The sequence below is a fragment of the Heterodontus francisci genome, chromosome 5 (assembly GCF_036365525.1).
Source record: "Heterodontus francisci isolate sHetFra1 chromosome 5, sHetFra1.hap1, whole genome shotgun sequence".
NCBI lineage: Eukaryota > Metazoa > Chordata > Chondrichthyes > Heterodontiformes > Heterodontidae > Heterodontus > Heterodontus francisci.
In genome coordinates this window covers 2,901,496-2,926,734 of record NC_090375.1, presented here as the reverse complement: position 1 = coordinate 2,926,734, position 25,239 = coordinate 2,901,496, and the positions used below count along the sequence as shown (strand labels likewise).

The following is a 25,239-nucleotide window of genomic DNA, read 5'->3' as shown; positions in this document are numbered from 1 at the left end:
AATAACAAGCTCTAAAGCCCAATATCCAATAACAAACTCTAAAGCCCAATATCCAATAACAAAATCTAATGCCCAATATCCAATAACAAACTCTAAAGCCCAATATCCAATAACAAAATCTAATGCCCAATATCCAATAACAAAATCTAATGCCCAATATCCAATAACAAACTCTAATGCCCAATATCCAATAACAAACTCTAAAGCCCAATATCCAATAACAAAATCTAATGCCCAATATCCAATAACAAACTCTAAAGCCCAATATCCAATAACAAAATCTAATGCCCAATATCCAATAACAAAATCTAATGCCCAATATCCAATAACAAACTCTAATGCCCAATATCCAATAACAAAATCTAATGCCCAATATCCAATAACAAACTCTAATGCCCAATATCCAATAACAAAATCTAATGCCCAATATCCAATAACAAACTCTAATGCCCAATATCCAATAACAAACTCTAATGCCCAATATCCAATAACAAACTCTAAAGCCCAATATCCAATAACAAAATCTAATGCCCAATATCCAATAACAAACTCTAATGCCCAATATCCAATAACAAAATCTAATGCCCAATACCCAATAACAAACTCTAAAGCCCAATATCCAATAACAAAATCTAATGCCCAATATCCAATAACAAACTCTACAGCCCAATATCCAATAACAAACTCTAAAGCCCAATCTCCAATAACAAAATCTAATGCCCAATATCCAATAACAAACTCTAAAGCCCAATATCCAATAACAAAATCTAATGCCCAATACCCAATAACAAACTCTTCAGCCCAATATCCAATAACAAAATCTAATGCCCAATATCCAATAACAAACTCTAAAGCCCAATATCCAATAACAAACTCTAAAGCCCAATATCCAATAACAAAATCTAATGCCAAATATCCAATAACAAAATCTAATGCCCAATATCCAATAACAAACTCTAATGCCCAATATCCAATAACAAACTCTAAAGCCCAATATCCAATAACAAAATCTAATGCCCAATAGCCAATAACAAACTCTAAAGCCCAATATCCAATAACAAACTCTAATGCCCAATCTCCAATAACAAACTCTAATGCCCAATACCCAATAACAAAATCTAATGCCCAATATCCAATAACAAAATCTAATGCCCAATATCCAATAACAAACTCGAATGCCCAATATCCAATAACAAAATCTAATGCCCAATACCCAATAACAAAATCTAATGCCCAATATCCAATAACAAACTCTAATGCCCAATATCCAATAACAAAATCTAATGCCCAATATCCAATAGCAAAATCTGATGCCCAATATCCAATAACAAACTCTAATGCCCAATATCCAATAACAAACTCTAATGCCCAATATCCAATAACAAAATCTAAAGCCCAATATCCAATAACAAAATCTAATGCCCAATTTCCAATAACAAACTCTAATGCCCAATATCCAATAACAAAATCTAATGCCCAATATCCAATAACAAACTCTAATGCCCAATATCCAATAACAAAATCTAAAGCCCAATATCCAATAACAAAATCTAATGCCCAATATCCAATAACAAACTCTAATGCCCAATATCCAATAACAAAATCTAATGCCCAATATCCAATAACAAACTCTAAAGCCCAATATCCAATAACAAAATCTAATGCCCAATACCCAATAACAAACTCTAAAGCCCAATATCCAATAACAAAATCTAATGCCCAATATCCAATAACAAACTCTACAGCCCAATATCCAATAACAAACTCTAAAGCCCAATCTCCAATAACAAAATCTAATGCCCAATATCCAATAACAAACTCTAAAGCCCAATATCCAATAACAAAATCTAATGCCCAATACCCAATAACAAACTCTTCAGCCCAATATCCAATAACAAAATCTAATGCCCAATATCCAATAACAAACTCTAAAGCCCAATATCCAATAACAAACTCTAAAGCCCAATATCCAATAACAAAATCTAATGCCAAATATCCAATAACAAAATCTAATGCCCAATATCCAATAACAAACTCTAATGCCCAATATCCAATAACAAACTCTAAAGCCCAATATCCAATAACAAAATCTAATGCCCAATATCCAATAACAAACTCTAAAGCCCAATATCCAATAACAAACTCTAATGCCCAATCTCCAATAACAAACTCTAATGCCCAATACCCAATAACAAAATCTAATGCCCAATATCCAATAACAAAATCTAATGCCCAATATCCAATAACAAACTCGAATGCCCAATATCCAATAACAAAATCTAATGCCCAATACCCAATAACAAAATCTAATGCCCAATATCCAATAACAAACTCTAATGCCCAATATCCAATAACAAAATCTAATGCCCAATATCCAATAGCAAAATCTGATGCCCAATATCCAATAACAAACTCTAATGCCCAATATCCAATAACAAACTCTAATGCCCAATATCCAATAACAAAATCTAAAGCCCAATATCCAATAACAAAATCTAATGCCCAATATCCAATAACAAACTCTAATGCCCAATATCCAATAACAAAATCTAATGCCCAATATCCAATAACAAACTCTAATGCCCAATATCCAATAACAAAATCTAAAGCCCAATATCCAATAACAAAATCTAATGCCCAATATCCAATAACAAACTCTAATGCCCAATATCCAATAACAAAATCTAATGCCCAATATCCAATAACAAACTCTAAAGCCCAATATCCAATAACAAAATCTAATGCCCAATATCCAATAACAAAATCTAAAGCCCAATATCCAATAACAAAATCTAATGCCCAATATCCAATAACAAACTCTAATGCCCAATATCCAATAACAAAATCTAATGCCCAATATCCAATAACAAACTCTAAAGCCCAATATCCAATAACAAACTCTAATGCCCAATATCCAATAACAAAATCTAATGCCCAATATCCAATAACAAACTCTAAAGCCCAATATCCAATAACAAACTCTAATGCCCAATATCCAATAACAAAATCTAATGCCCAATATCCAATAACAAAATCTAAAGCCCAATATCCAATAACAAAATCTAATGCCCAATATCCAATAACAAACTCTAATGCCCAATATCCAATAACAAAATCTAATGCCCAATATCCAATAACAAACTCTAAAGCCCAATATCCAATAACAAACTCTAATGCCCAATATCCAATAACAAAATCTAATGCCCAATATCCAATAACAAAATCTAAAGCCCAATATCCAATAACAAAATCTAATGCCCAATATCCAATAACAAACTCTAATGCCCAATATCCAATAACAAACTCTAATGCCCAATATCCAGTAACAAAATCTAATGCCCAATATCCAATAACAAACTCGAATGCCCAATATCCAATAACAAAATCTAATGCCCAATATCCAATAACAAACTCTAATGCCCAATATCCAATAACAAAATCTAATGCCCAATATTCAATAACAAAATCTAATGCCCAATATCCAATAACAAACTCTAATGCCCAATATCCAATAACAAACTCTAATGCCCAATATCCAATAACAAAATCTAATGCCCAATACCCAATAACAAAATCTAATGCCCAATATCCAATAACAAAATATAATTCCCAATATCCAATAACAAAATCTAATGCCCAATATCCAATAACAAACTCTAATGCCCAATATCCAATAACAAAATCTAATGCCCAATATCCAATAACAAACTCTAATGCCCAATATCCAATAACAAAATCTAATGCCCAATATTCAATAACAAAATCTAATGCCCAATATCCAATAACAAACTCTAATGCCCAATATCCAATAACAAAATCTAATGCCCAATATCCAATAACAAACTCTAATGCCCAATATCCAATAACAAAATCTAATGCCCAATATCCAATAACAAACTCTAATGCCCAATATCCAATAACAAAATCTAATGCCCAATATCCAATAACAAACTCTAATGCCCAATATCCAATAACAAACTCTAATGCCCAATATCCAATAACAAAATCTAATGCCCAATATCCAATAACAAACTCTAATGCCCAATATTCAATAACAAAATCTAATGCCCAATATCCAATAACAAACTCTAATGCCCAATATCCAATAACAAAATCTAATGCCCAATATCCAATAACAAACTCTAATGCCCAATATCCAATAACAAAATCTAATGCCCAATATCCAATAACAAAATCTAATGCCCAATATCCAATAACAAACTCTAATGCCCAATATTCAATAACAAAATCTAATGCCCAATATCCAATAACAAAGTCTAATGCCCAATACCCAATAACAAAATCTAATGCCCAATATCCAATAACAAACTCAAATGCCCAATATCCAATAACAAAATCTAATGCCCAATATCCAATAACAAACTCTAATGCCCAATATCCAATAACAAAATCTAATGCCCAATATCCAATAACAAACTCAAATGCCCAATATCCAATAACAAAATCTAATGCCCAATATCCAATAACAAACTCTAATGCCCAATATCCAATAACAAAATCTAATGCCCAATACCCAATAACAAAATCTAATGCCCAATATCCAATAACAAACTCAAATGCCCAATATCCAATAACAAAATCTAATGCCCAATATCCAATAACAAACTCAAATGCCCAATATCCAATAACAAAATCTAATGCCCAATATCCAATAACAAACTCTAATGCCCAATATCCAATAACAAAATCTAATGCCCAATATCCAATAACAAACTCTAATGCCCAATATCCAACAACAAACTCTAAAGCCCAATATCCAATAACAAAATCTAATGCCCAATATCCAATAACAAACTCTAATGCCCAATATCCAATAACAAACTCTAATGCCCAATATCCAATAACAACATCTAATGCCCAATATCCAATAACAAAATCTAATGCCCAATATCCAATAACAAACTCTAATGCCCAATATCCAACAACAAACTCTAAAGCCCAATATCCAACAACAAAATCTAATGCCCAATATCCAATAACAAAATCTAATGCCCAATATCCAACAACAAACTCTAATGCCCAATATCCAATAACAAAATCTAATGCCCAATATCCAATAACAAAATCTAATGCCCAATATCCAATAACAAACTCTAATGCCCAATATCCAATAACAAACTCTAAAGCCCAATATCCAATAACAAAATCTAATGCCCAATATCCAATAACAAACTCTAAAGCCCAATATCCAATAACAAACTCTAAAGCCCAATATCCAATAACAAAATCTAATGCCCAATATCCAATAACAAAATCTACTGCCCAATATCCAATAACAAACTCTAATGCCCAATATCCAATAACAAAATCTAATGCCCAATATCCAATAACAAAATCTAATGCCCAATATCCAATAACAAAATCTAATGCCCAATATCCAATAACAAACTCTAATGCCCAATATCCAATAACAAACTCTAAAGCCCAATATCCAATAACAAAATCTAATGCCCAATATCCAATAACAAACTCTAATGCCCAATATCCAATAACAAAATCTAATGCCCAATATCCAATAACAAACTCTAAAGCCCAATATCCAATAACAAACTCTAAAGCCCAATCTCCAATAACAAAATCTAATGCCCAATATCCAATAACAAACTCTAAAGCCCAATATCCAATAACAAAATCTAATGCCCAATACCCAATAACAAACTCTTCAGCCCAATATCCAATAACAAAATCTAATGCCCAATATCCAATAACAAACTCTAAAGCCCAATATCCAATAACAAACTCTAAAGCCCAATATCCAATAACAAAATCTAATGCCCAATATCCAATAACAAACTCTAAAGCCCAATATCCAATAACAAACTCTAATGCCCAATATCCAATAACAAAATCTAATGCCCAATATCCAATAACAAAATCTAAAGCCCAATATCCAATAACAAAATCTAATGCCCAATATCCAATAACAAACTCTAATGCCCAATATCCAATAACAAACTCTAATGCCCAATATCCAATAACAAAATCTAATGCCCAATATCCAATAACAAACTCGAATGCCCAATATCCAATAACAAAATCTAATGCCCAATATCCAATAACAAACTCTAATGCCCAATATCCAATAACAAAATCTAATGCCCAATATTCAATAACAAAATCTAATGCCCAATATCCAATAACAAACTCTAATGCCCAATATCCAATAACAAACTCTAATGCCCAATATCCAATAACAAAATCTAATGCCCAATACCCAATAACAAAATCTAATGCCCAATATCCAATAACAAAATATAATTCCCAATATCCAATAACAAAATCTAATGCCCAATATCCAATAACAAACTCTAATGCCCAATATCCAATAACAAAATCTAATGCCCAATATCCAATAACAAACTCTAATGCCCAATATCCAATAACAAAATCTAATGCCCAATATTCAATAACAAAATCTAATGCCCAATATCCAATAACAAACTCTAATGCCCAATATCCAATAACAAAATCTAATGCCCAATATCCAATAACAAAATCTAATGCCCAATATCCAATAACAAACTCTAATGCCCAATATCCAATAACAAAGTCTAATGCCCAATACCCAATAACAAAATCTAATGCCCAATATCCAATAACAAACTCAAATGCCCAATATCCAATAACAAAATCTAATGCCCAATATCCAATAACAAACTCTAATGCCCAATATCCAATAACAAAATCTAATGCCCAATATCCAATAACAAACTCTAATGCCCAATATCCAATAACAAAATCTAATGCCCAATATCCAATAACAAAATCTAATGCCCAATATCCAATAACAAACTCTAATGCCCAATATCCAATAACAAAATCTAATGCCCAATATCCAATAACAAACTCTAATGCCCAATATCCAATAACAAAATCTAATGCCCAATATCCAATAACAAAATCTAATGCCCAATATCCAATAACAAACTCTAATGCCCAATATTCAATAACAAAATCTAATGCCCAATATCCAATAACAAAGTCTAATGCCCAATACCCAATAACAAAATCTAATGCCCAATATCCAATAACAAACTCAAATGCCCAATATCCAATAACAAAATCTAATGCCCAATATCCAATAACAAACTCTAATGCCCAATATCCAATAACAAAATCTAATGCCCAATATCCAATAACAAACTCAAATGCCCAATATCCAATAACAAAATCTAATGCCCAATATCCAATAACAAACTCTAATGCCCAATATCCAATAACAAAATCTAATGCCCAATACCCAATAACAAAATCTAATGCCCAATATCCAATAACAAACTCAAATGCCCAATATCCAATAACAAAATCTAATGCCCAATATCCAATAACAAACTCAAATGCCCAATATCCAATAACAAAATCTAATGCCCAATATCCAATAACAAACTCTAATGCCCAATATCCAATAACAAAATCTAATGCCCAATATCCAATAACAAACTCTAATGCCCAATATCCAACAACAAACTCTAAAGCCCAATATCCAATAACAAAATCTAATGCCCAATATCCAATAACAAACTCTAATGCCCAATATCCAATAACAAACTCTAATGCCCAATATCCAATAACAAAATCTAATGCCCAATATCCAATAACAAAATCTAATGCCCAATATCCAATAACAAACTCTAATGCCCAATATCCAACAACAAACTCTAAAGCCCAATATCCAACAACAAAATCTAATGCCCAATATCCAATAACAAAATCTAATGCCCAATATCCAACAACAAACTCTAATGCCCAATATCCAATAACAAAATCTAATGCCCAATATCCAATAACAAAATCTAATGCCCAATATCCAATAACAAACTCTAATGCCCAATATCCAATAACAAACTCTAAAGCCCAATATCCAATAACAAAATCTAATGCCCAATATCCAATAACAAACTCTAAAGCCCAATATCCAATAACAAACTCTAAAGCCCAATATCCAATAACAAAATCTAATGCCCAATATCCAATAACAAAATCTACTGCCCAATATCCAATAACAAACTCTAATGCCCAATATCCAATAACAAAATCTAATGCCCAATATCCAATAACAAAATCTAATGCCCAATATCCAATAACAAAATCTAATGCCCAATATCCAATAACAAACTCTAATGCCCAATATCCAATAACAAACTCTAAAGCCCAATATCCAATAACAAAATCTAATGCCCAATATCCAATAACAAACTCTAATGCCCAATATCCAATAACAAAATCTAATGCCCAATATCCAATAACAAACTCTAAAGCCCAATATCCAATAACAAACTCTAAAGCCCAATCTCCAATAACAAAATCTAATGCCCAATATCCAATAACAAACTCTAAAGCCCAATATCCAATAACAAAATCTAATGCCCAATACCCAATAACAAACTCTTCAGCCCAATATCCAATAACAAAATCTAATGCCCAATATCCAATAACAAACTCTAAAGCCCAATATCCAATAACAAACTCTAAAGCCCAATATCCAATAACAAAATCTAATGCCAAATATCCAATAACAAAATCTAATGCCCAATATCCAATAACAAACTCTAATGCCCAATATCCAATAACAAACTCTAAAGCCCAATATCCAATAACAAAATCTAATGCCCAATATCCAATAACAAACTCTAAAGCCCAATATCCAATAACAAACTCTAATGCCCAATCTCCAATAACAAACTCTAATGCCCAATACCCAATAACAAAATCTAATGCCCAATATCCAATAACAAAATCTAATGCCCAATATCCAATAACAAACTCTAATGCCCAATATCCAATAACAAAATCTAATGCCCAATACCCAATAACAAAATCTAATGCCCAATATCCAATAACAAACTCTAATGCCCAATATCCAATAACAAAATCTAATGCCCAATATCCAATAGCTAAATCTGATGCCCAATATCCAATAACAAACTCTAATGCCCAATATCCAATAACAAAATCTAATGCCCAATATCCAATAACAAAATCTAAAGCCCAATATCCAATAACAAAATCTAATGCCCAATATCCAATAACAAACTCTAATGCCCAATATCCAATAACAAAATCTAATGCCCAATATCCAATAACAAACTCTAATGCCCAATATCCAATAACAAAATCTAAAGCCCAATATCCAATAACAAAATCTAATGCCCAATATCCAATAACAAACTCTAATGCCCAATATCCAATAACAAAATCTAATGCCCAATATCCAATAACAAACTCTAAAGCCCAATATCCAATAACAACTCTAATGCCCAATATCCAATAACAAAATCTAATGCCCAATATCCAATAACAAAATCTAAAGCCCAATATCCAATAACAAAATCTAATGCCCAATATCCAATAACAAACTCTAATGCCCAATATCCAATAACAAAATCTAATGCCCAATATCCAATAACAAACTCTAATGCCCAATATCCAATAACAAAATCTAATGCCCAATATCCAATAACAAAATCTAATGCCCAATATCCAATAACAAACTGTAATGCCCAATATCCAATAACAAACTCTAATGCCCAATATCCAATAACAAAATCTAATGCCCAATATCCAATAACAAACTCTCATGCCCAATATCCAATAACAAAATCTAATGCCCAATATCCAATAACAAAATCTCATGCCCAATATCCAATAACAAACTCTAAAGCCCAATATCCAATAACAAACTCTAATGCCCAATATCCAATAACAAAATCTAATGCCCAATATCCAATAACAAACTCTAATGCCCAATATCCAATAACAAAATCTAATGCCCAATATCCAATAACAAACTCTAATGCCAAATATCCAATAACAAAATCTAATGCTCAATATCCAATAACAAACTCTAAAGCCCAATATCCAATAACAAACTCTAATGCCCAATATCCAATAACAAAATCTAATGCCCAATATTCAATAACAAAATCTAATGCCCAATATCCAATAACAAAATCTAATGCCCAATATCCAATAACAAACTGTAATGCCCAATATCCAATAACAAACTCTAATGCCCAATATCCAATAACAAATTCTAATGCCCAATATCCAATAACAAACTCTAATGCCCAATATCCAATAACAAAATCTAATGCCCAATATCCAATAACAAACTCTAATGCCCAATATCCAATAACAAACTCTAAAGCCCAATATCCAATAACAAAATCTAATGCCCAATATCCAATAACAAACTCTAATGCCCAATATCCAATAACAAACTCTAATGCCCAATATCCAATAACAAAATCTAATACCCAATATCCAATAACAAACTCTAATGCCCAATATCCAATAACAAAATCTAATGCCCAATATCCAATAACAAAATCTAATGCCCAATATCCAATAACAAACTCTAATGCCCAATATCCAATAACAAAATCTAATGCCCAATATCCAATAACAAAATCTAATGCCCAATATCCAATAACAAACTCTAAAGCCCAATATCCAATAACAAAATCTAGTGCCCAATATCCAATAACAAAATCTAATGCCCAATATCCAATAACAAAATCTAATGCCCAATATCCAATAACAAACTCTAAAGCCCAATATCCAATAACAAACTCTAATGCCCAATATCCAATAACAAAATCTAATGCCCAATATCCAATAACAAACTCTAAAGCCCAATATCCAATAACAAACTCTAATGCCCAATATCCAATAACAAAATCTAATGCCCAATATCCAATAACAAACTCTAATGCCCAATATCCAATAACAAAATCTAATGCCCAATATCCAATAACAAACTCTAATGCCCAATATCCAATAACAAACTCTAATGCCCAATATCCAATAACAAAATCTAATGCCCAATATCCAATAACAAAATCTAATGCCCAATATCCAATAACAAACTCTAATGCCCAATATCCAATAACAAACTCTGAAGCCCAATATCCAATAACAAAATCTAATGCCCAATATCCAATAACAAACTCTAAAGCCCAATATCCAATAACAAAATCTAATGCCCAATATCCAATAACAAAATCTAATGCCCAATATCCAATAACAAAATCTAATGCCCAATATCCAATAACAAACTCTAAAGCCCAATATCCAATAACAAACTCTAATGCCCAATATCCAATAACAAAATCTAATGCCCAATATCCAATAACAAAATCTAATGCCCAATATCCAATAACAAACTCTAAAGCCCAATATCCAATAACAAACTCTAATGCCCAATATCCAATAACAAAATCTAATGCCCAATATCCAATAACAAACTCTAATGCCCAATATCCAATAACAAAATCTAATGCCCAATATCCAATAACAAACTCTAATGCCCAATATCCAATAACAAAATCTAATGCCCAATATCCAATTACAAACTCTAATGCCCAATATCCAATAACAAAATCTAATGCCCAATATCCAATAACAATCTCTAAAGCCCAATATCCAATAACAAAATCTAATGCCCAATATCCAATAACAAACTCTAATGCCCAATATCCAATAACAAACTCTAATGCCCAATATCCAATAACAAAATCTAATGCCCAATATCCAATAACAAAATCTAATGCCCAATATCCAATAACAAACTCTAAAGCCCAATATCCAATAACAAAATCTAATGCCCAATATCCAATAACAAACTCTAATGCCCAATATCCAATAACAAAATCTAATGCCCAATATCCAATAACAAATATCCAATGCCCAATTTCAATGTCCAATTTCTAATGCGCAATATAAATATCTAATGCTTAATATCCAATGCCGATTACCAATATCTAATGCCCAATTCACAATATCAATATCTAATGTCGAATACCAGATGCCCAATGTCCACGGCACAGTGGCGCAGTGGTTAACACCGCAGCCTCACAGCTCCAGCGACCCGGGTTCAATTCTGGGTACTGCCTGTGTGAAGTTTGCAAGTTCTCCCTGTGTCTGCGTGGGTTTCCTCCGGGTGCTCCGGTTTCCTCCCACATGCCAAAGACTTGCAGGTTGATAGGTTAATTGGCCATTGGCATAAATTGCCCCTAGTATAGGTAGGTGGTAGGGAAATATAGGGACAGGTAGGAATATGGGATTTGTGTAGGATTAGTATAAATGGGTGGTTGATGGTCGGCACAGACTCGGTGGGCCGAAGGGCCTGTTTCAGTGCTGTATCTCTAAACTAAACTAAACTAAACTACTGCCCAATACCCAATATCTAATGCCCAATTCACAATATCAATATCTAATGCTGAATACCAGATGCCCAATGCCCAATATCTAACATCTAATGCCCAATACCCAACAGCAGACTTGGCACTCTTGATTATTTCAGGGGTAATGCAATCCTTTCCAGGGGCTTTTCCACTGGCTGGAGAATCAATGGCATCACTGAGTTCCGATTTTGTTCGTCCAGCTCATCCATGACTGGCAGAGACTGGGCTGCATTGAGGGTGGTCTCAGTGACAATGTTTTCCCTGGAGTACAGTTCTAGGTAGTACTCCACCCAGTGGTCCATTTGCTTGCTTTGGTCAGTGATCGTGTCCCCTGATTTATACTTGAGGTGGGTGGGGGGGCGATACCGCCCTCAATGCAGCCCAGCCTCTACCAGTCATGGATGAGCTGGACAAACAGCCAACAAAATCGGAACTCAGTGATGTCATTGATTCTCTCGCCAGTAGAAAAGCCCCTGGGAAGGACGGCATTACCCCTGAAATAATCAAGACTGCCAAGCCTGCTATACTCTCAGCACTCCATGAATTGCTTTGCCTGTGCTGGGATCAGGGAGCAGTACCACAGGACATGCGTGATGCCAATATCATCACCCTCTATTAGAACAAGGGTGACCGCGGTGACTGCAACAACTACCGTGGAATCTCCCTGCTCAGCAGAGTGGGGAAAGTCTTCGCTCGAGTCATTTTAAACAGACTCCAGAAGCTGGCTGAGTGTGTCTACCCTGAGGCACATCAATATTGGCGACCACGCTCTGGAAGTGGTTCAAGAGTTCACCTACCTAGGCTCAACTATCACCAGTAACCTGTCTCTCGATGCAGAAATCAACAAGCGCATGGGAAAGGAGTCTGCTGCTATGTCCAGATTGGCCAAGAGGCTGTGGGAAAATGGCGCACTGACACAGAACACAAAAGTCCGAGTGTATCAAGCCTGTGTCCTCAGTCCCTTGCTCTACGGCAGCAAGGCCTGGACAACGTATGTCAGCCAAGAGTGACGTCTCAATTCATTCCATCTTCGCTGCCTCCGGAGAAACCTTGGCATCAGGTGGCAGGACCGTATCTCCAACACAGAAGTCCTCGAGGCAGCCAACATCCCCAGCTTATACACCCTACTGAGTCAGCGGCGCTTGAGATGGCTTGGCCATGTGAGCTGCATGGAAGATGGTAGGATCCCCAAGGACATATTGTACAGTGAGCTCGTCACTGGTATCAGACCCACTGGCCATCCATGTCTCTTATTTAAAGACGTCTGCAAATGCGACATGAAGTCCTGTGACATTGATCACAAGTCGTGGGAGTCAGTTACCAGTGATCGCCAGAGCTGGCGGGCAGCCATAAAGGCGGGGCTGAAGAATGGCGAGTCGAAGAGACTTAGCAGTTGGCAGGAAAAAAGACAGAAGCGCAAGGAGAGAGCCAACTGTGTAATAGCCCCGACAAACAAATTTTATCTGCAGCACCTGTGGGAGTGTCTGTCATTCTAGAATTGGCCTTTTTAGCCACTCCAGGCACTGCTTCACAAACCACTGACCACCTCCAGGCGCTTACCCATTGTCTCTCGAGACAAGGAGGCCAAAGAAGGAATACCGAATAACAATATCTAATGCCCAATATCCAATTCTGCATGCCCAATACCCAATATTCAATACCCAATGCCCAATACCTAATTCCCAATGCCCAAACCCAATGCCAATATCTAATATCTAATACCCAATGTCCAATGCCCAATATCTAATACTCAATACTCATATCTGGTGACCAAAACCCAATACCCAATGCACAATACCCAATGCCCAATACCTAATTCCCAATGCCCAAACCCAATGCCAATATCTAATATCTAATACCCAATGTCCAATGCCCAATATCTAATACTCAATACTCATATCTGGTGACCAAAACCCAATACCCAATGCACAATACCCAGAACCAATATCTAATGCCCAATGCCTAATACCAATATGATATACCCCATCTTCTTTGGGCCTCCTTATCTCGAGAGACAATGGATACGCGCCTGGAGGTGGTCAGTGGTTTGTGAAGCAGCGCCTGGAGTGGCTATAAAGGCCAATTCTGGAGTGACAGGCTCTTCCACAGGTGCTGCAGAGAAATTTGTTTGTTGGGGCTGTTGCACAGTTGGCTCTCCCCTTGCGCCTCTGTCTTTTTTCCTGCCAACTACTAAGTCTCTTCGACTCGCCACAATTTAGCCCTGTCTTTATGGCTGCCCGCCAGCTCTGGCGAATGCTGGCAACTGACTCCCACGACTTGTGATCAATGTCACACGATTTCATGTCGCGTTTGCAGACGTCTTTATAACGGAGACATGGACGGCCGGTGGGTCTGATACCAGTGGCGAGCTCGCTGTACAATGTGTCTTTGGGGATCCTGCCATCTTCCATGCGGCTGACATGGCCAAGCCATCTCAAGCGCCGCTGACTCAGTAGTGTGTATAAGCTGGGGATGTTGGCCGCTTTAAGGACTTCTGTGTTGGAGATATAGTCCTGCCACCTGATGCCAAGTATTCTCCGAAGGCAGCGAAGATGGAATGAATTGAGACGTCGCTCTTGGCTGGCATACGTTGTCCAGGCCTCGCTGCCGTAGAGCAAGGTACTGAGGACACAGGCCTGATACACTCGGACTTTTGTGTTCCGTGTCAGTGCGCCATTTTCCCACACTCTTTTGGCCAGTCTGAACATAGCAGTGGAAGCCTTACCCATGCGCTTGTTGATTTCTGCATCTAGAGACAGGTTACTGGTGATAGTTGAGCCTAGGTAGGTGAACTCTTGAACCACTTCCAGAGCGTGGTCGCCAATATTGATGGATGGAGCATTTCTGACATCCTGCCCCATGATGTTCGTTTTCTTGAGGCTGATGGTTAGGCCAAATTCACATAGACAGAGCTTCCCCTCAGCGGCCATGGGAGACTGGGAATCAGAACACCTCCCTTCCCTCAGTGTCCCAGGGTGGGGGGCAGCAGGGGGTCCGCTGGGTTTCCCCAAAGATTGTCCCAATCAGCCACTAGAGGGAGATTGGAAGCATGCACAGGGCCAATACTCAATACCAATACCCATACCTAATACCCAATACCCAATACCAATATCTAATGCCCAATACCCAACACCTAAAACACAATACCAATATCTAATCCCCACTACCCAATCCCAATGCCAATACTATCTAATGCCCAATATCCAATACCCAATACTGAATACCCAATATCTAATGCCCAGTACCCAATGCCCAAAGCAATAACTAATACCCAATACCCTATAACAATATCTAATGCCCATACATGATGCCCAATACCAATATCTGACACCCAATACCAAAACCTAATGCCCAATGCCCATATCAATATCTAATACCTAATACTCAATACCCAATAGCAATATCTAATGTCCAATACCTCATTCCCATTAGATTGAGGGTGGGTAATATCCATGGTCTCCTGTCTCAGGAGAATGTGTGTGACTCACTGAGCTATTACTGCTGCTAATGTGGCCCTGTGCATGCTTCCAATCTCCCTCTAGTGGCTGATTGGGACAATCTTTGGGGAAACCCAGCGGACCCCCTGCTGCCCCCCACCCTGGGACACTGAGGGAAGGGAGGTGTTCTGATTCCCAGTCTCCCATGGCCGCTGAGGGGAAGCTCTGTCTATGTGAATGAGTGGTGCTCGGGTCTGACTCCTACCTGAAGCCGGATTTCTTTCTCCACATCTTTCCTCTTCACCTCCTTCTCCAGTTCCACATCATGTTGCTGCCTCAAGTTGGTAGACTCATCACGCTCTTTCCACACAGCTGGGAGAAAGTGACATTCCTGTTAAACTGCAGGGAAGTTGCCAGGTGATGAACATGATTGTATTGCATTTTATTCACGATTTTACTTTTCTCTAATCCGGCAGCGTTTCCTGAAGGCTCAGACTTTCACTGTCCTTTGGGTTACCCAGGAACACTCACTGTGACAGCTCATTTCACCCAGGGCTTTGGTATCCTCACTACACCCACACATCCTGGAACTAACTGGTTAGACACTGAGACCTGTTAAAGTGACCCTCACACTGATCAGCCAACAGTCTGTGGGTGGTCTGGGGCCTTGTCCTTCCACCTTACCTATCGGAAGTTCCATGTGAAAGTAACAGTACACAGTGACACACAGCACATTCTCACTCTCAGCTCCTTACTTGTATAGATTTTGTTGCCCTCAATGATGTCTGGCAAGAAATAGGAGACACCCTCCGGTTTAGCCTGGAGTTTAAGAACAGAAAGAGAGACCAATTAACATTTATTTCTCTGGACTCAATTATAAGAGCTACTAAAAGAGATTATGAAAGGAAATTGGCAAGGGACATCAAAATCAATAAGAAATGTTATAGTTACATAAAGGGAAAGTGGGTGGTCAAGAGCAATGTCGGCCCACTAAAAGCTGAAACTGGAGATATTGTCATTGATAATGGGGAAATGGCAGACATGTTGAACAATTACTTTGCCTCAGTATTTACAGTTGAAAAGGAGGATAACTTGCCGGAAGTCCCGAAAAAATTAATAGCCGATAGGGGACAGGGACTTAATACAATTAATGTAAGTAAAACATCAGTAACAAGGAAATTAATGGAACTAAAGAGTGAGAAATCCCCAGGACCTAACGGTTTCCATCCGAGGGTGTTAAAGGAAGTAGGGGAGCACATTGTAGATGCCCAAACTATAGTCTTTCAGAGTTCCCTAGATTCAGGAGTGGTCCCTCTGGATTGGAAAGTTGCACATGTCACTCCACTTTTTAAGAAGGGTGAAAGGGGGAACCAAGGAACTTACAGACCAGTTAGCCTGACATCTGTGGTGGGCAAGTTGCTGGAGTCCTATATATTACACAATGTGTACGATGGAGAGTACTGTCCTGTGTATTATACACAGCGCATACAAAGGAGTGTACTGTCCTGTGTATTATACACAGCGTACAGTGGAGTTTACTGTCCTGTGTATTATACACAGCGCGTACGGTGGAGCTGACTGTCCTGTGTATTATGCACAGCACGTACGGTGGAGCTGACTGTCCTGTGTATTATGCACAGAACATACGGTGGAGCATGCTGTCCTGTGTATTATACGCAGCGCGTACGGTGGAGCGTGCTGTCCTGTGTATTATTCACAGCATGTAGGGTGGAGCATGCTGTCCTTTGTATTATACACAGTGCGTACAATGGAGCGTGCTGTCCTGGATATTATACGCAGCATGTAGGGTGGAGCATGCTGTCCTGTGTATTATACACAGCGCTTACAGTGGAGCATGCTGTCCTGTGTATTATATACAGCGCGTAGGATGCAGCATGCCGTCCTGTGTATTATACACATCACGTAGGGAGGAGTGTGCCGTCCTGTGTATTATACGCAGCTCATACAGTGTAGCGTACTGTCCTGTGTATTATACGCAGTGCGTAGGGTGGAACCTGCTGTCCTGTGTATTATACACAGCGCATATGGTGGAGAGCACCATCCTGTGTGTTATACACAGCGCGTACAGTGGAGCACGCCGTCCTGTGTATTATACACCGCGTACAGTGGAGCATGCTGTCCTGTGTATTATACGCAGAGCGTAGGGTGGAACATGCTGTCCTGTGTATTATACTCAGTGCGTACGGTGGAGCGTGCTGTCCTATGCATTATACACAGCGTGTAGGATGCAGTGCACTGTCCTGTGCATTATACGCAGTGTGTAGGGTGGAGCGCACTGTCCTGCATATTATACACAGCACGTATGGTGGTGCGTGCTGTCATGTGTATTATACACAGCGTGTAGGGTGGAGCGTGCTGTCCTGTGTATTATACACAGCGCGTATGGTGGAGATCTCTGTTCTGTGTATTATACACAGCACGTATGGTGGAGCACACTGCCCTGTACATTATACACAGCGCATAAGGTGGAGTGTGCTGTCCTGTGTTTTATAAACAGCATACAGTGGAGTTTACTGTCCTGTGTGTTATGTACAGCACGTATGGTGTAGCTGAATGTCCTGTGTATTATACGCAGCACGTACGGTAGAGCATGCTGTCCTGTGTATTATACACAGCGCGTACGCTGGAGTGTGCTGTCCTGTGTATTATACAAACTGCGTAGGGTGGCACGTACTGTCCTATATTATATGCAGCATGTAGGGTGGAGCGTGCTGTCCTGTGTATTATACACAGCGCGTACGCTGGAGTGTGCTGTCCTGTGTATTATACAAACTGCGTAGGGTGGCACGTACTGTCCTATATTATATGCAGCATGTAGGGTGGAGCGTGCTGTCCTGTGTATTATACACAGCGTGTAGGGTGGAGCGTGCTGTCCTGTGTATTATACACAGCGCGTATGGTGGTGATCTCTGTTCTGTGTATTATACACAGCACGTATGGTGGAGCACACTGCCCTGTACATTATACACAGCGCATAAGGTGGAGTGTGCTGTCCTGTGTTTTATAAACAGCATACAGTGGAGTTTACTGTCCTGTGTGTTATGTACAGCACGTATGGTGTAGCTGAATGTCCTGTGTATTATACGCAGCACGTACGGTAGAGCATGCTGTCCTGTGTATTATACACAGCGCGTACGCTGGAGTGTGCTGTCCTGTGTATTATACAAACTGCGTAGGGTGGCACGTACTGTCCTATATTATATGCAGCATGTAGGGTGGAGCGTGCTGTCCTGTGTATTATACACAGCACGTAGGGAGGAGTGTGCCGTCCTGTGCATTATACGCAGCTCATACGGTGTAGCATACTGTCCTGTGTATTATACGCAGTGCGTAGGGTGGAACCTGCTGTCCTGTGTATTATACACAGCGCATATGGTGGAGAGCACCATCCTGTGTGTTATACACAGCGTGTACGGTGGAGCACGCCGTCCTGTGTATTATACACAGCGCGTACAGTGGAGCATGCTGTCCTGTGTATTATACGCAGAGCGTAGGTTGGAACATGCTGTCCTGTGTATTATACTCAGTGCGTACGGTGGAGAGTGCTGTCCTATGCATTATACACAGCGTGTAGGATGCAGTGCACTGTCCTGTGCATTATACGCAACACGTCAGGAGGAGTGTGCCGTCCTGTGTATTATACGCAGCGTGTAGGATGCAGTGCACTGTCCTGTGCATTATACGCAACACATAGGGAGGGGTGTGCTGTCCTGTGTATTATACACAGCACGTATGGTGGAGTGTACTGTCCAGTGTATTATACACAGATCCTATGGTGGAGTGTACTCTCCTGTGTATTATACACAGCGTGTACAGTGGAGTGTACTGTCCTGTGTATTATACACAGCACGTACGGTGGAGTGTACTGTACTGTGTATTATACACAGCATGTACGGTGGAATGTACTGTCCTGTGTATTGTACACAGCACGTACAGTGGAGTGTACTCTCCTGTGTATTATACACAGCACATACTATGGAGCGCACTGTCCTGTGTATTATACACAGCATGTAGGGTGGAGCGCACTGTCCTGTGTATTATACACAGCGCGTATGGTGGAGCACAATGTCCTGTGTATAGTACACAGCTCCAAGGGTAGAGTGCACTGTCCTGTGTAATATACACAGTGCGTACAGTGGAGCGCACTGTCCTGCACATTATACACAGCATGTACGGTGGAGCGCACTGTCCTGCACATTATACACAGCGCGTACGGTGGAGCGCACCGTCCTGTGTATTATACACAGCGCCTAGAGTGGAGCGTGCTTCCATGTGTGTTATGCACAGCACGTAAAATGGAGCATGCTGTCCTGTGAATTATACACAGTGCGTACGGTGGAGTGCTGTACTGCATATTATACACAGCACGTACGGTGGAGTGTTGTCCTGTGTATTATACACAGTGTGTACAGTGGAGCACAAAGTCCTGTGTATTGTACACAGCTCCTCGTGCAGATTGCACTATCCTGCATATTATACACAGTGTGTACGGTGGAGCGCACTGTCCTGCATATTATACACAGCACGTACGGTGGAGCACACTGTCCTGCATATTATACACAGCATGTACGGTGGAGCGCACTGTCCTGCATATTATCCACAGCATGTACGGTGGAGCGCACTGTCCTGCATATTATACACAGCACGTACGGTGGAGCACAATGTCCTCCATATAATACACAGCATGTACGGTGGAGCGCACTGTCCTGCATATTATACACAGCACGTACAGTGGAGCGCACTGTCCTGCATATTATACACAGCACGTACGGTGGAGCACAATGTCCTGCATATTATACACAGCACATACGGTGGAGCGCACAGTCCTGCATATTATACACAGCACGTATGGTGGAGCGCACTGTCCTGTGTATTATACTCAGCGTGTATGGTGGAGATCTCTGTTCTGTGTATTATACACAGCGCGTATGGTGGAGCACACTGTCCTGTACATTATACACAGCGCATAAGGTGGAGTGTGCTGTCCTGTGTTTTATAAACAGCATACAGTGGAGTTTACTGTCCTGTGTGTTATGTACAGCACGTATGGTGTAGCTGAATGTCCTGTGTATTATACGCAGCACGTACGGTAGAGCATGCTGTCCTGTGTATTATACACAGCGCGTACGCTGGAGTGTGCTGTCCTGTGTATTATACAAACTGCGTAGGGTGGCACGTACTGTCCTATATTATATGCAGCATGTAGGGTGGAGCGTGCTGTCCTGTGTATTATACGCAGCGCGTAGGGTGGAACATGCTGTCCTGTGTATTATACACAGCGCGTAGGGAGGAGTGTGCCGTCCTGTGCATTATACGCAGCTCATACGGTGTAGCATACTGTCCTGTGTATTATACGCAGTGCGTAGGGTGGAACCTGCTGTCCTGTGTATTATACACAGCGCATATGGTGGAGAGCACCATCCTGTGTGTTATACACAGCGTGTACGGTGGAGCACGCCGTCCTGTGTATTATACACAGCGCGTACAGTGGAGCATGCTGTCCTGTGTATTATACGCAGAGCGTAGGTTGGAACATGCTGTCCTGTGTATTATACTCAGTGCGTACGGTGGAGAGTGCTGTCCTATGCATTATACACAGCGTGTAGGATGCAGTGCACTGTCCTGTGCATTATACGCAACACGTCAGGAGGAGTGTGCCGTCCTGTGTATTATACGCAGCGTGTAGGATGCAGTGCACTGTCCTGTGCATTATACGCAACACATAGGGAGGGGTGTGCTGTCCTGTGTATTATACACAGCACGTATGGTGGAGTGTACTGTCCAGTGTATTATACACAGATCCTATGGTGGAGTGTACTCTCCTGTGTATTATACACAGCGTGTACAGTGGAGTGTACTGTCCTGTGTATTATACACAGCACGTACGGTGGAGTGTACTGTACTGTGCATTATACACAGCATGTACGGTGGAATGTACTGTCCTGTGTATTGTACACAGCACGTACAGTGGAGTGTACTCTCCTGTGTATTATACACAGCACATACTATGGAGCGCACTGTCCTGTGTATTATACACAGCATGTAGGGTGGAGCGCACTGTCCTGTGTATTATACACAGCGCGTATGGTGGAGCACAATGTCCTGTGTATAGTACACAGCTCCAAGGGTAGAGTGCACTGTCCTGTGTAATATACACAGTGCGTACAGTGGAGCGCACTGTCCTGCACATTATACACAGCATGTACGGTGGAGTGCACTGTCCTGCACATTATACACAGCGCGTACGGTGGAGCGCACCGTCCTGTGTATTATACACAGCGCCTAGAGTGGAGCGTGCTTCCATGTGTGTTATGCACAGCACGTAAAATGGAGCATGCTGTCCTGTGAATTATACACAGTGCGTACGGTGGAGTGCTGTACTGCATATTATACACAGCACGTACGGTGGAGTGTTGTCCTGTGTATTATACACAGTGTGTACAGTGGAGCACAAAGTCCTGTGTATTGTACACAGCTCCTCGTGCAGATTGCACTATCCTGCATATTATACACAGCGTGTACGGTGGAGCGCACTGTCCTGCATATTATACACAGCACGTACGGTGGAGCACACTGTCCTGCATATTATACACAGCATGTACGGTGGAGCGCACTGTCCTGCATATTATACACAGCATGTACGGTGGAGCGCACTGTCCTGCATATTATACACAGCACGTACGGTGGAGCACAATGTCCTCCATATAATACACAGCATGTACGGTGGAGCGCACTGTCCTGCATATTATACACAGCACGTACAGTGGTGCGCACTGTCCTGCATATTATACACAGCACGTACGGTGGAGCACAATGTCCTGCATATTATACACAGCACATACGGTGGAGCGCACAGTCCTGCATATTATACACAGCACGTACGGTGGAGCGCACTGTCCTGTGTATTATACTCAGCGCGTATGGTGGAGATCTCTGTTCTGTGTATTATACACAGCGCGTATGGTGGAGCACACTGTCCTGTACATTATACACAGCGCATAAGGTGGAGTGTGCTGTCCTGTGTTTTATAAACAGCATACAGTGGAGTTTACTGTCCTGTGTGTTATGTACAGCACGTATGGTGTAGCTGAATGTCCTGTGTATTATACGCAGCACGTACGGTAGAGCATGCTGTCCTGTGTATTATACACAGCGCATACACTGGAGCGTGCTGTCCTGTGTATTATACGCAGCGCGTAGGGTGGAACATGCTGTCCTGTGTATTATACACAGCGCGTAGGGAGGAGTGTGCCATCCTGTGTATTATACGCAGCTCATACGGTGTAGCATACTGTCCTGTGTATTATATGCAGTGCATAGGGTGGAACCTGCTGTCCTGTGTATTATACACAGCGCATATGGTGGAGAGCACCATCCTGTGTGTTATACACAGCGTGTACGGTGGAGCACGCCGTCCTGTGTATTATACACAGCGCGTACAGTGGAGCATGCTGTCCTGTGTATTATACGCAGAGCGTAGGTTGGAACATGCTGTCCTGTGTATTATACTCAGTGCGTACGGTGGAGCGTGCTGTCCTATGCATTATACACAGCGTGTAGGATGCAGTGCACTGTCCTGTGCATTATACGCAACACGTCGGGAGGAGTGTGCCGTCCTGTGTATTATACGCAGTGTGTAGGATGCAGTGCACTGTCCTGTGCATTATACGCAACACATAAGGAGGGGTGTGCCGTCCTGTGTATTATACACAGCTCATACGGTGTAGCATACTGTCCTGTGTATTATACGCAGAGCGTAGGGTGGAACATGCTGTCCTGTGTATTATACTCAGTGCATACGGTGGAGCGTGCTGTCCTATGCATTATACACAGCGTGTAGGATGCAGTGCACTGTCCTGTGCATTATACGCAACACGTCGGGAGGAGTGTGCCGTCCTGTGTATTATACGCAGTGTGTCGGATGCAGTGCACTGTCCTGTGCATTATACGCAACACATAAGGAGGGGTGTGCCGTCCTGTGTATTATACACAGCTCATATGGTGTAGCGTACTGTCCTGTGTATTATACGCAGTGTGTAGGGTGGAACCTGCTGTCCTGTGTCTTATACACAGCACGTATGGTGGAGCGTGCTGTTCTATGCATTATACATAGCGTGTAGGGTGCAGTGCACTGTCCTGTGCATTATACGCAACACGTAGTGAGGAGTGTGCTGTCCTGTGTATTATACACAGTGCATACGGTGGAGTGTACTGTCCTGTGTATTATACACAGATCCTATGGTGGAGTGTACTCTCCTGTGTATTATACACAGCGTGTACAGTGGAGTGTACTGTCCTGTGTATTATACACAGCATGTACGGTGGAGTGTACTGTACTGTGTATTATACACAGCTTGTACGGTGGAATGTACTGTCCTGTGTATTGTACACAGCACATACGGTGGAGTGTACTGTCCTGTGTATTATACACAGCACGTACTATGGAGCGCACTGTCCTGTGTATTATACACAGCATGTAGGGTGGAGCGCACTGTCCTGTGTATTATACACAGCGCGTATGGTGGAGCACAATGTCCTGTGTATAGTACACAGCTCCAAGGGTAGAGTGCACTGTCCTGTGTAATATACACAGTGCGTACAGTGGAGCGCACTGTCCTGCACATTATACACAGTGCGTACGGTGGAGCGCACTGTCCTGTGTATTATACACAGCGCCTAGAGTGGAGCGTGCTTCCATGTGTGTTATACACAGCACGTAAAATGGAGCATGCTGTCCTGTGAATTATACACAGCGCATACGGTGGAGTGCTGTACTGCATATTATACACAGCACGTACGGTGGAGTGTTGTCCTGTGTATTATACACAGTGTGTACAGTGGAGCACAAAGTCCTGTGTATTGTACACAGCTCCTCGTGCAGATTGCACTATCCTGCATATTATACACAGCGTGTATGGTGGAGCGCACTGTCCTGCATATTATACACAGCATGTATGGTGGAGCGCACTGTCCTGCATATTATACACAGCACGTACAGTGGAGCGCACTGTCCTGCATGTTATACACAGCACGTACGGTGGAGCACAATGTCCTGCATATTATACACAGCACATACAGTGGAGCGCACAGTCCTGCATATTATACACAGCACGTACGGTGGAGCGCACTGTCCTGTGTATTATACACAGCGCGTATAGTGGTGCGTGCTGTCCTGTGTATTATACACAGCGCGTATGGTGGTGCGTGCTGTCATGTGTATTATACACAGCGTGTAGGGTGGAGCGTGCTGTCCTGTGAATTATACACAGCGCGTATGGTGGAGATCTCTGTCCTGTGTATTATACATAGCGCGTATGGTGGAGCACACTGCCCTGTACGTTATACACAGCGCATAAGGTGGTGTGTGCTGTCCTGTGTTTTATAAACAGCATACAGTGGAGTTTACTGTCCTGTGTGTTATACACAGCACGTATGGTGGCATGTACTGTCCTTTGTATTATGCACAGCACGTATGGTGTAGCTGAATGTCCTGTGTATTATACGCAGCACGTACGGTGGAGTGTGCTGTCCTGTGTATTATACAAACTGTGTAGGGTGGCGCGTACTGTCCTATA

General features: G+C 40.6%; 1 protein-coding gene across 1 annotated transcript in view; it reads right to left on the bottom strand.

Annotated features, from left to right (window-relative positions):
• LOC137369689 (dynein regulatory complex protein 11-like) overlaps positions 1-25,239 on the bottom strand; it is a 486,226-nt gene that overhangs the window by 96,889 nt on the left and 364,098 nt on the right. Inside the window, exons 9-10 of the mRNA XM_068031024.1 lie at positions 16,399-16,462; positions 15,909-16,015 (exon numbers count right to left, since the gene is read on the bottom strand). Of these exons, the coding sequence (XP_067887125.1) occupies positions 15,909-16,015; positions 16,399-16,462 (171 nt within the window). The remainder of the gene's footprint in view (positions 1-15,908; positions 16,016-16,398; positions 16,463-25,239) is intronic.